We start from the raw sequence: 13171 nt of genomic DNA, 5'->3' as shown, positions 1-13171 counted from the left end.
AGAAAGTTGTTTAACAATAAAAATGATATATTCTTGACTAACTGAAAACATGAATATTAGGCCTAACTGCCAATAATGAAGGAGGTCATAAGAGAAAAACTATTTAAGTATTATGTGCTTGGAACATTGCTGAATTTCTCATAACACTGAAAAAAACTTGACTGTCATTCACAAAAACATTAATTTTGTATTCTCAGCACACCAATTAACATTTACTTACACAAGTTGTTCTTCCCCATTTGACTCTTCAAAGGGTTCAAAACCAAAATCTTGTAGCAACAGCCATGTAAGGCAATTTAATCATCTGATAACTGCTGGGAATGTCTAAGATTAGTATTTGCTGAGACTTCCCTAGTGGTCCCGTGGCTAAGATTCCAAGCTCCCAATACAAGGGGCTAAGGTTAGATCCCTGGCCAGGGAACCAGATCCCACATATAGACCAGACCTGGCACAGACAAATAAATAAATATTTTTTAAAAGATTAATGTTTACTGAATTTAAGCTGATACAAAATGTGATTGGATCAGTTTCTTATAAATTCTAGAAACCTGAAAGAGGACTGCATACAAATATAAAGGTAAAATTTTGTTAGAAACAAAAGAACATGTGACTATTAATTTCATCTTGTAAAAATTAGAAGGATGATAGCTGACCCAACAAATTTTTGAAAAGACTAGGGAGATCTAAAAATGAGGTTAACATATTACTTTTACAGTATGACACCATACCTCCAAGATCGGGTAAAAGAAGAAGCAGTACATATGCACAATGAGGTCATAAGCAAGTTGAACATTTATCATCTCTTTGGAGATCTGTGAGTGACCATGGGCATATTTCCCTACTAAAACTTCCACTCTCTATCTGCGGAATCTATACAGGGCTTATATAATTCCTAAGGACTCTTCCAGTTTTATATTTTAGGAAAAGGAAATTATACATACCCTCGATGTCATAAATTATCACTCATAGGCATGGGAAAACTGCTTGTATAGAAAGTAATGTCTACATATATTCTTTAATTTCTACCTGTCGTTTAATGTAATTTCATGTATTGTTATATATGGCAAATTACAAAACTCGTTCAATCAGAGCATCTTTCTGATTCATACAAGGGTAAATATATAAGGGATAACTTATGTTCACCAAAACTTACAGAATTTTCTTTTCTTGTATTAGTATTGGTAGTTTTTAAACTTAATGTTTATCCTATATAGGGGAAGACTTATTTGAACTAAAAACATCATCAAAATTCTCCTAGAAAGGAAACACAAATAACAATGACTTTTCAAGCATATTGCTACAAATCAGGTTCCCTAAACACCAGTACCTCTGTATATAGAGGGTATTAACAATTTAGGTTTGGCAATGTCATTAAAGAACTGTGACTTTGGATAAGTCATATAGATTTAGAAAACTTTAGTTTCCTTAATGGTTGAAAAAAATAAGAGTTTGTACTAGATAATCTATGAGATCTCTTTCACTGCAATATTGATTCTGATTATTTATAATATATATATTATAAATAATGATATATATACAGACAGTTTATATCATACAAATAATACACAACAGATTCTGAAATATATTTTCCCACTATTGAGTACATATACCTCTTTAGGAAGAAATTACTAAACATTAAGAAATGATTGTATAACATCACTTAATTATGAATTCTAAAAATAAAACAAACTACTGAATACAAGACAGAAACAGACTCAGATACAGATAACAAACTAGTGGTTATAGTGTAGGGGTGGAGGTGGGAGGGGTACGATAGGAGCAGGGTTTTAAGAGACACAAACTACTCTGTAGAAAATAAATAAGCTGCAATGATTCTTGTACAACACAGGGAATATAACCAATATTCCATAATAGCTATACATGGACTATAACCTTTAAAAAGGGAATCACTATGCTGTATACCTAAAATAATATGGTAAACTAACTACACCTCAATTAAAAATTAAAATAATTAATTAGGTAGTTTCTGGTAAGTAATGCTCCGTAATGATTTATTCAGTTGTTTATCTACATTAAATAGCTTCCAAAGTTAATTAACTCCTCACCAAAATGACAAGATGCATTATTTAATGCTAATAATTCTTAGAAAGAAATAAAAAGATCAAAATCTTCTCTTCTTTACAATGAGAACAGCTAGAAGTTAGTGAGCAGACAGAATGTGCTTTGGCAGGTCACAGAATAGACCAGCATCAGAAGTAGAATAAAGTGGGGTCCACAAGTCTATAGAGTTTTCCATTAACACTACATCTTTAATTTTTTATTGTACTTTATAATGACATATGAGTGACTGTGTTTATGTGTTCTAGGGTCTTGGCTATAAGAAGTGGTAAAAAGGATATAATCATTAAGACATTATGAACTCAGGAAGGTTAACTCATTGTAGGTGGGGTCCCAGGGCTCTAATACAGACTAGATTTGAAAAGGCCACATATCCCTCCCATTGACTCTCTGGCTACTGGGCTTCATTAAGCCTCGTCAGAAAGGCTCACCTTAAAAGGTGATGCTGATCTGCTACAAATAGAAATGTTCCTTCAAACTTTCAAAAGCTTGTCTTGCACTTTCCAACATCTACAAAAAGGGTAAATTCAAGTCCTTAGAGAATGGGATAACCCAGTAAACAAAATCTTTTCATACCACTAACTGCAAAGTTTCTCAAATACTGATCTCCTCGGAAATAAAGGATTGTAAGTAGGCATTTTCTCACCGAGGGTATCAAATATGTCAGATCAAAGCTCTTGATATTTTCTCTTTTATTTCCCTAGTCCAGTTCTTTTCAGATTTGTACAGCTGAATTTAATGAGTATATTGCTTCTCTTCCTAGTTTTTCCTTACTATTTTTAATAATGCTGATAAAAGATCAAGCACAAAAGCAATGGAAATACAGAATCATTTTGAGAACGATTTATCTATTACCTTAAGTATCAATATTTTATTTCACTACCTTAATGGCATTTTCCCCTGGTTTAATAAATATGTTGACATGCAGCTCAAACTATCTGGCTTACCACAAATCTTTTCATACCTCAAGAGAAAATAAGCCATTTTATTCAAATAAGAGATGAACATAACAATCGAAAACAAGCTAATTAACAGAAGCATGAGATCAATCTGTCCAAATTTCATCAACACTGTGGTGCCAGTTTAGAGTTAGCCAAGGAACTGGCAACCCACTCCAGTGTTCTTGCCTGGAGAATTTCACAGACAGAGGAGCCTGGCGGGCTATAGTCCATGGGGTTGCAAAGAGTCGGACATGACTGAGCAGCTAACATACATAACACACACATAATCCTTTCAGTTTGTTCAAACAAAACTAATGTGCTGCTCTAAGGACAGAGAAACGATGGTGCTACTGAAGAAACTGCCTCTACTTTCAAATTTGTGGCATCAAAGCATGCATAGTGCTTTTCAGAGACTACACGGCCCACACAGAGAAGGGTGCCACACTGGAGCTATTTCACTTCTTACCCAAGATAACGGAGCCAAGGGCATTAGGGTGATAAAAACCGGATTCTGATGAACTGCAGGAGCACTATTATTCCTGACTCTGCTTAGGTGATGACTACAACCAGTTTCACACACCGCAGACAGAGTAAATCGGTCTGGGACACACTCCTCTCACTTGGCTTCCCACTGCGCTCAGAATAAAACCCAAACCCTATAACCTGTTTTAAAAGCTCCCACCAGGTACTACTATCCTTCTGACTCATCTAAGGGCGCCTCCCATTTCCCCAGGGCAGGGCACACTCTGGAGCCTGACTCCCCCCCTAACAAGAGAAGCTCCTCTGCTCATAGTCCTTCCTCTCTGAGCTTTTCCATGATGGCTTCTTCCTGTCATGGAGATATAACTTTAAATGTGACCTCCGCATACACACCGTGCCAGACAAGCCACTCTAAAATAACGACGGAGACTCTTTCCTCCACCCAGCTTTAGGCTCATCTAAGATGGAGAAGCTCTATACAGTTAGCAAAAACAAGACCAGGAGCTGACTGTGGCTCAGATCATGAACTCCTTATTGCCAAATTCAGACTTAAATTGAAGAAAGTAGGGAAAACCACTAGGCCATTCAGATATGACCTAAATCAAATCCCTTATGATTATACATAAGAGAAGGAAATATACATTGGAGAAGGAAATGTCAACCCACTCCAGTGTTCTTGCCTGGAGAATCCCAGGGACAGGGGAGCCTGGTGGGCTTCCATCTAGGGGGTCACACAGAGTCGGACACGACTGAAGTGACTTAGCAGCAGCTACCAGTAGCAGCACAATTATACAGTGGAAGTGAGAAATAGATTCAAGGGACTAGATCTGATAGATAGAGTGCCTGATGAACTCTGGACGGAGGTTCGTGACATTGTACAGGAGACAGGGACCAAGACCATCCCCATGGAAAAGAAATGCAAAAAAGCAAAATGGCTGTCTGAGGAGGCCTTACAAATAGCTGTGAAAAGAAGAAAGCGAAAAACAAAGGAGAAAAGGAAATATATAAGCATCTGAATGCATATTTCCAAAGAATAGCAAGGAGAGATAAGAAAGCCTTCCTCAGTGATCAATGCAAAGAAATAGAGGAAAACAAGAGAATATACAAAGACAAGAGATCTCTTCAAGAAAGTTAGAGATTCCAAGGGAACATTTCATGCAAAGATGGGCTCGATAAAGGACAGAAATGGTATGGACCTATTGGAAGCAGAAGATATTAAGAAGAGGTGGCAAGAATACACAGAAGAACTGTACAAAAAAGATCTTCACAACCAAGATAATCACGATGGCGTGATCACTGACCTAGAGCCAGACATCTTGGAATGTGAAGTCAAGTGGGCCTTAGAAAACATCACTACGAACAAAGCTAGTGGAGGTGATGGAATTCCGGTTGAGCTATTTCAAATCCTAAAAGATGATGCTGTGAAAGTGCTGCACTCAATATGCCAGCAAATTTGGAAAACTCAGCAGTGGCCACAGGACTGAAAAAGGTCAGTCTTCATTCCAATGCCAAAGAATGCTCAAACTACCACACAATTGCACTCATCTCACACACTAGTAAAATGCTCAAAATTCTCCAAGCCAGGCTTCAGCAATATGTGAACCGTGAACTCCCAGAGGTTCAAGCAGGTTTTAGAAAAGACAGAGGCACCAGAGATCAAATTGCCAACATCCGCTGGATCATGGAGAAAGCAAGAGAGTCCAGAAAACCATCTATTTCTGCTTCATTGACTATGCCAAAGCCTTTGACTGTGTCGATCACAATAAACTGTGGAACATTCTGAAAGAGATGGGAATACCAGACCACCTGACCTGCCTCTTGAGAAACCTGTATGCAGGTCAGGAAGCAACAGTCAGAACTGTACATGGAACAACAGACTGGTTCCAAATAGGAAAAGGAGTACATCAAGGCTGTATATTGTTACCTTGCTTATGTAACTTATATGCAGAGTACATCATGAGGAACGCTGGGCTGGAAGAAGCACAAGCTGGAATGAAGATTGCTGGGAGAAATATCAATAACCTCAGATATGCAGATGACACCACCCTTATGGCAGAAAGTGAAGAGGAACTGAAAAGCCTCTTGATGAAAGTGAAAGAGGAGAGTGAAAAGGTTGGCTTGAAGCTCAACATTCAGAAAACAAAGATCATGGCATTTGGTCCCATCACTTCATGGGAAATAGATGGAAAAACAGTGGAAACAGTGTCAGACTTCATTTTTTTGGGCTCCAAAATCACTGTGGATGCTGATTGCAGCCATGAAATTAAAAGACGCTTACTCCTTGGAAGGAAAGTTATGACCAACCTAGACAGCATAATTAAAAGCAGAGACATTACTTTGCCAACAAAGGTCCATCTAGTCAAGGTTATGGTTTTTCCCGTGGTCATGTATGCATGTGAGAGTTGGATTGTGAAGAAGGCTGATCGCCGAAGAATTGATGCTTTTGAACTGTGGTGCTGGAGAAGACTCTTGAGAGTCCCTTGGACTGCAAGGTGATCCAACCAGTCCATTCTAAAGGAGATCAATCCTGGGTGTTCATTGGAAGGACTGATGATAAAGCTGAAACTCCAATACTTTGGCCACCTCATGTAATGAGTTGACTCACTGGAAAAGACTCTGATGCTGGAGGGATTGGGGGCAGGAGGAGAAGGGGACGACAGAGAATGAGATGGCTGGATGGCATCACCGACTCGATAGACATGAGTTTGAGTGAACTCTGGGAGTTGGTGATGGACAGGGAGGCCTGGCGTGCTGTGATTCATGGGGTCGTAAAGAGTTGGACATGACTGAGAGACTGAACTGAACTGAAGCCCTCTTTTCAACTAGGTCATGTCCTTTGAGGTCCTGTTCTCAAACTACCTGAGTGTCAGCAAAGAATCCTGGGAAGTCATCCTCCCACATTTGATATTTGCTTACCCTTGAAATCTGATCAAGTTCCTCACCATCTGTCCTGGATATCTAAGTCCTCAGTCTGCCTTTAATAAGAATTTTGTTATTCTAGGCCACTTTAGCAAGTAGCAGGCCCCCCTACTTTTGATAGCTCTTCTTAATAACTTTTCATTCACTGACCCTTCATTCTGCTCCTTGGCCATAAAATCTCCAATTGTCTTTGCTAAAATCAGAATTTAGCTCAGCTCTTTCTTCTACTGCAGTATTACTGAATCAAATCTGTCTATTGACTTTAACTGTGTGTGATGTGTCTCTCTTTGACAGTAGCCACCCAATGCCCTGGTATCAAATTACCCTATTTTAATTCTCTGCAGAGAACCAGTTCCCATGACATTATTCCCTAGGTTTATTTGTTTATGGCCTGTCTCCTTCTACAAGGTTCCAAGGCTTGAGAAAAGCAGGGATATTATCTCTCTTGATCACTGCTTCATTACTAGTATGTTCAGCCTAGAACATGGGCTGGTGATAGCTGCTGCTGCTGCTAAATCACTTTAGTCGTGTCCGAGTCTGTGTGACCCCATAGACGGAAGCCCACCAGGCTCCCCCGTCCCTGGGATTCTCCAGGCAAGAACACTGGAGTGGGTTGCCATTTCCTTCTCCAATGTGTGAAAGTGAAAAGTGAAAGTGAAGTCGCTCAGTCGTGTCCGACCCTTAGCGACCCCACGGACTGCAGTCTACCAGGCTCCTCCATCCATGGGATTTTCTAGGCAAGAGTACTGGAGTGGCTTGCCATTGCCTTCTCCGACACACTCAATAAATTTTGTTGACAATTAAGAATTATATTTTCATGGTTTGTCTAAAGGGGAATGAAAATGCATACAAGAGAATGCTGGAAATTAGCATAGACAGAAGATTCATTACAAAAAGGCAGACATGAACAAATATTAAAAGTTGTTCTCTCTGGTTTCTTCTTCCTATATAATTGTATTTTCCAAATTCTCCACTAAATGCGTGTATTACTTTGAAAATCAGAAAAACATGAAAAAGGAAAAAAAAACTGCTGAAGAAAAAGTGGTTTAGTGAATGACCACTTTCAGTTGGTTTAATGTGTTTCTTTGGGAGCAACATTTCAGTTGCTGTAAATCCTCAGATTATCGATTCTGTGCCAAGAGAAAGACACACAAAAATAAAAATGCCTCAAGCCAATTTTCACAGTGGAAAAAATTGTCAGAAATAGTATTTCCTTCCTTGAAGTTCAAAAAACCTGACAGACTTAAGAAAACCAAGCAAATAACAGAACAGAGGAAGTAGAGGAGGATAAGAATCTCATATTCTTTACATACCAGATTATCTATTTCAAGGAAATCAAGACCAAATGCTGTGACTCTCCTGGTAGTTCAGTGGCTAAGACTCCGTGCTCCCAATGCTGGGGGCCTGGGTTCAAGCCCTGGTAGGGGAACTAGATTCCATATGCTGCAACTAAAGAGAGATCCCATATGCCACAATGAAGAATGAAGATCCTGCATACAGCCACTAAGACCCAGCACAACCAAAGAGATACATAAACACATTAAAATAAGAAAAGACCAAACACTGTCTTCCCTTCCTGAATGAGTAGCAAGTAAGCAAGAGATCCCTGTGAAGCTGTTAACGATCTCACAGGAACACCTGACAGTCCGCCAGCGGACGTCCACGGCAGCAACTAGCTATCAAGCACACCTTTGTCTGTGGTGGCTGCCCATTTTATATCACTGCTGTCTTTGTTGTTTCATCATTTGTATTACATGTATCATTGTATTACATGAGTAAATACAACATTGTCACATCACATAGCATGGAGCTCCATCAATTAAGATGAAATAAAAACAACTCATCCTCATTTCTCCAACTGGGGAAAAAAAGCTTTGGTGGAATCCACTGAGCAAGTACCTACCTCAGGGCCTGTTTACAAAGGCAGTTTGTTTCCTCTGCCTGCAGAGCTTTCTTTCCCCAGAGAGTCTCTTTCCGCAGACTTGCCTCCTCCTGTTTTTTAGGTTTTCACTCAAATTTCATTCTTCATAGAGTCATCCTGGTCAGTTCTTTAAAATGTAATCCCCCATCACACCCGATCTCTTTCCCCTGCTTTCTCTTCCAGTAGTGAACACAACCTGACATCCTCTAGCTATGGTCTGTCTACCCCAGTAACGCAAGCTCCACAAGGGGAGGAATATTAGATTGCTGTATTTTCACTATATTCCCAAAATATGAATTTGTTGAGTAAGTGAATGATATGAGTGAATCTGTTACTCTATAATGATTTGAGATCGTGTCTTAGAAGTTTAATATACCTATGATTTATGCACTAAAGTACAGGATTACTAGAAATCTTTCCTGTGGTTAGAAACAGGTCTGAACGTTCAAAAGACCTGAGAGAAGAAAACCTCAAGTGAAGCAACCAAGGACACTGGCTGCCACGGACCCTTGAGAAAATGCTATTTTGTGTCAGAGTGTGTTGATGGTGCGATGTCACAAGACTTGAGAACTTCCCCCAGTGTAGAGCTTCCCCTTTTTTGGTAAGGCTATTCTGTATGGGAGTCAAAGCGAAAATCATTCTTGTTTTACTTTGGGTCTCTTTGGTTCAACTTTGGTCTGCTAAAGGAAATGGGGGCAACTACTTTCATTATCTACAGAAGTTGAATTTCATAGAAGAATCCCTATTAAAATCAAATGAGCAAAAAACAACTTTCTTTCATATGAATAACAAGTTCAGTAAGCTAAGATTTTATTTATCTTAAACCTGAGTGAGAAAACAGTCTTTAAACTATAATCAGTTTGTACTGTATAAGTCCTCTTTAGTCAATATTATGAGCTGAATTGTGTCTCTCCAAAATTCATGTTGAAGTCCCAACTCCCAGTTCCCCAGAATGGGAGGATATTTGGAGCTAGGGTCTTTAAAAGAGTAATTAAATTGAGGTTTTAGGAGTAACCTTAATCCAATATGATCAGTGCCCTTAAAGAAGAAATTAAAATAGAGACATTATACAGAAGGAAGATCATGTAAAAACAAAGAAGATGGCCACCAACAAGCCAAGGAGGAGGTCTCAGAAGAATCCATGCCTCCCCACACCTTGATATCAGACTTCTTGCTTCCAGAATTGTGACAAAAGATATTTCTCTGTTTAAGTTACCCAGTCTGTGGAACTTGGTGTTATGACAGTCCTAGCAAAATAATCCAGCCAATTAAGAAATGCCATAGACTTTCATCAGGGTAAAATACTTAGAAAAAGGCATATTTACATTTCAGAAGTTGTTTTGTTCTCTCTCTAACCAGAAGGCTCTTATTAGACAGCCACTAATTTGTTAACGCTTCAGATTTACTTGTTAGTGTCTCTTTACTCAAGAACCTAAGAAGTACCTACAAAATGAAGGATACTAAATACTTTAAGGAAGGAATAGAACCAGAATGGCTTTATACATAAAAATAGAGAAACTTAAATCTTGTCAATGAAGATTATGTTATTTTTACTGTATTACCGCTTCCTCTTTCCCTCCTCCTACATCAGAAACATTTTGGCTGACAATAAAACTGAGTGGGACAGTAACATTTTTCAAAAATAATCAAAACTATTGTCACAGAATGTAGCATTTTCTTTTCCTTTCCTCTTTTTCTCTTACATTCACAATTATTTTTCAATTTTGAACATTATCATGCTATTATATTCATGAGGGATAATATTCTAAAATAATTATACTAGTTTCTAGAATAGAATCAATGATTACAAAGTAAACATTTTACAGGAAAGATGAAAACTGACTTAGGATTAACATAATGGCTTAAATTCTGTCTCTCCATACTTCAGTATCAGCTGCTAAAGAATTGTTAAAAATACATAAATGCACTATTCAACTAAAATACTTTATATTATTTCTAATGTGCTTGTAAGAAAGAACTGCTACCGCTTGGAAAACTTTCAAAAACTCTGAAGAATCAAATGTGACCAATATCAAAAGTTATGAACCTATTAGTTAATAATTACAAATAATATTCTAGTTTATTAAATATCTTAAGTTGTATAAAATTATGTTATGTAAAATTTTAATTAATATTTAAAACATGCTGAAAACATTTCCTTACCAATATTGGGGTGCTTCAAAAGACGGCAGATTCTAGCTTCCCTTTCCAGTTTCTGATGATCTTTTGAAATAAAAAAAAAGAAAAAAACAGAAAATTACATTTAGCCAAAAGATGAAGCAATGATAAACAACATATTAAAATGACATAAAGTCTTTACATTTATTTATATTTTAGTTTCTTTTTTAAAGTCATTTGAGTTGGGAATTAGGTGAAGACAATAGTTTAATAATCTAAATATTTTTATTGGTTTGAAGTTTGATTGCAGTATAGAACAGGGTTGAATTTAGATTTGAGCTGGGGAAAACAGAAAAAATGGCACAAAACAATAACATTCTTTCTTATCTTTACCCTAGGTATATACCGTTACAACAACTTAAGCCAATATGGACATACACATTTAAACAAAGTATGTCTATCTAGCAATCAGAATGCCAATGGAACCAGTGCTAAACAGAGTTAGTAATAATTTATTCCTAACAACAAAGTGTTTCCTGTCCAGACATATTTTCTATCAACTACTCCACACAATTTCTGGTTCAGCTTCCTAGGCGTACGATACTTTTCCATGTATCATGGACTCTCCAAACACCAAAATGCTTGCTCGTCTCCACCCTTCTCTGTATCCCTAACCATTTCTTTGAAGGGGCACAGAGATTACTGTAAACTTGCATTTTAAAAACTATCTGATACTCTTCTTTGGCTTCTTTATAGTAGTTCATATGCACATAATTATAACCAAAATCACTAGCCAAAGCACAAAGTTAAGTAATGGAGAAGCAAAAACATAGCAGAAACACATGTTGCCAGTAAGAACAGTGCTGTAGAGTGGTCCTTATTGAAAGACCTGAAAGTCCTTACATCAAAGACCTGATTTAAACCTTACAACAGCCCTCGAAGATAGGCAATCTTATTATCCCTACTTTACAAGGACAAAAACTGAGGCAGAGAAAGGTTAAGATCACAAAAGTAGTTACTGGCATCTACCAATCTGCTCTTACTAACTAGTGTCACAAGACAGCCTCAAGAGACTGAGGGGGGCATCTGCCTAACCACCCCACACAGTTTATGTCAACTGTCCTCACACTCTGGTCTCAGAACCCCTTCACACTCTTAAATTATCTTGGAACCCCCCCAAAAAAAGCTTTTGATTATGTGGATTAGATCTATTAATGCTTATTAGGAATAAAACTGAGACAATCTTTAAACAGATATTTATAAATTCACTTAATATAATAATGAACCCATTATATTAACATAAGTGACTGCATTTAATTTTTAAACATTTATTGGGAAATAAATGAAACTTACAGAAAACTCAAGGACTAAGAATAGTTCCCCCAAATCCTAGGTACTGTTTATTCAGATATATTATTAACATTTTACCCATTCTTTTACACAATTTTACTGCCCTCCATGTATATGATCATGTGTATCCATACATATTTACCTAATTGACACAAGTATATACAAATATATATGTTTATTTATGTTTATAAAAAAAATGAACCATTTGAACGTAAGTTAATAAACATTAAGGTCCTTTACCCCTAAAATTTCAGTGTGCATTACCAAGAATTGTGAATATTCTCTCACAATCACAGTATGTTATCAACTTCCACAAATATAACATTAAGACAATAATTTACCATTCACACTTCCATTTTGTCGACTTAACCCAAGGATATCCTTTATAGCATCTTTCTCCTTTTAATGCAAGATCCAGTTTAGGGTCAAATATGGCATTTAGTTGTCATTTCTCTTTAGCTCCTTTAGTCTGGAATATTTCCACAGTTTCCCTTTATCTTTTGTGACCTGACATTTCTGAAGAATACCATCATGTCTATTTTTTAAAGAGAGTATTTCTCATTTTGGTTTTGTCAAATGATCGCTCATGACTTGATTTAGGCCATGTGTTCTCAGCTACAACATTATCCTTCTCAGGCTGTCACATCTGGACGTACACACTGTCCAATGGCTCCTCAAAAGTAATGATAAGCAGGTCAAGGTGCTGCTGAATTTCTTTAGCTATCTTTTTAATTTTCTTTTGTAACTAACAAGTATGTGGAAAGACATTTTAAGATCATGAAAACATCTTGCTCTTCATAAAAATTTCCCTCTACATTTAGCATTCAGTGATAACTCTTGCCTGAACCAATCTTTAATTGGATGTGCTTTTGGTAACAATAGGCGTTTAAGTGCTGATTTTCCAACTCCAGCACATACAAATGAACACAAAATGTTAAACTAGATTTTTTTGTTGTTGTTTTAGCTTTTTTTTTTTTCTTGGAGGCTAATTATTTTACAACATTATATTGGTTGGTTTTGCCATACATTGACATGAATCCGCCCCAGATGTACATGAGTTCCCCTTCCTGAACCCCCCTCCCACCTCCCTTCTCCCTTTATCCTCCCTCTGGGTCATCCCCGCACACCAGCCCCGAGCATCCTGTAACATGCATCGACCCTGAACTGGTGATTCGTTTCACATATGACAACATACATATTTCAATGCCATTCTCCCAAATCATCCCACCCTCACCCTCTCCCACAGAGTCCCAAAGACTGTTCTATACATCCGTGTCTCTTTTGCTGTCTTGTATATAGGGTTATCATTTGCATCTTTCTAAATTCCATATATATGCGTTAGTATACTGTATTGGTGTTTTTC

General features: G+C 37.5%; 1 protein-coding gene across 13 annotated transcripts in view; it reads right to left on the bottom strand.

The window, feature by feature from the left end:
* The window catches only part of CAMK2D (calcium/calmodulin dependent protein kinase II delta), a 322740-nt gene that overhangs the window by 206719 nt on the left and 102850 nt on the right, over positions 1-13171 (bottom strand). For all 13 annotated transcript variants that reach the window (XM_055435175.2, XM_055435170.2, XM_055435176.2 and 10 more), the window contains exon 3: positions 10504-10563. In XM_055435175.2, coding sequence (XP_055291150.1) covers positions 10504-10563 — 60 coding nt within the window. The remainder of the gene's footprint in view (positions 1-10503; positions 10564-13171) is intronic.

The sequence above is a fragment of the Moschus berezovskii genome, chromosome 5 (assembly GCF_049115385.1).
Source record: "Moschus berezovskii isolate FMDL1 chromosome 5, NW_MosBer_1.0, whole genome shotgun sequence".
Lineage (NCBI taxonomy): Eukaryota > Metazoa > Chordata > Mammalia > Artiodactyla > Moschidae > Moschus > Moschus berezovskii.
The sequence above is the reverse complement of the archived record's forward strand: the minus strand, read 5'-3'. Positions and strand labels throughout refer to the sequence as shown.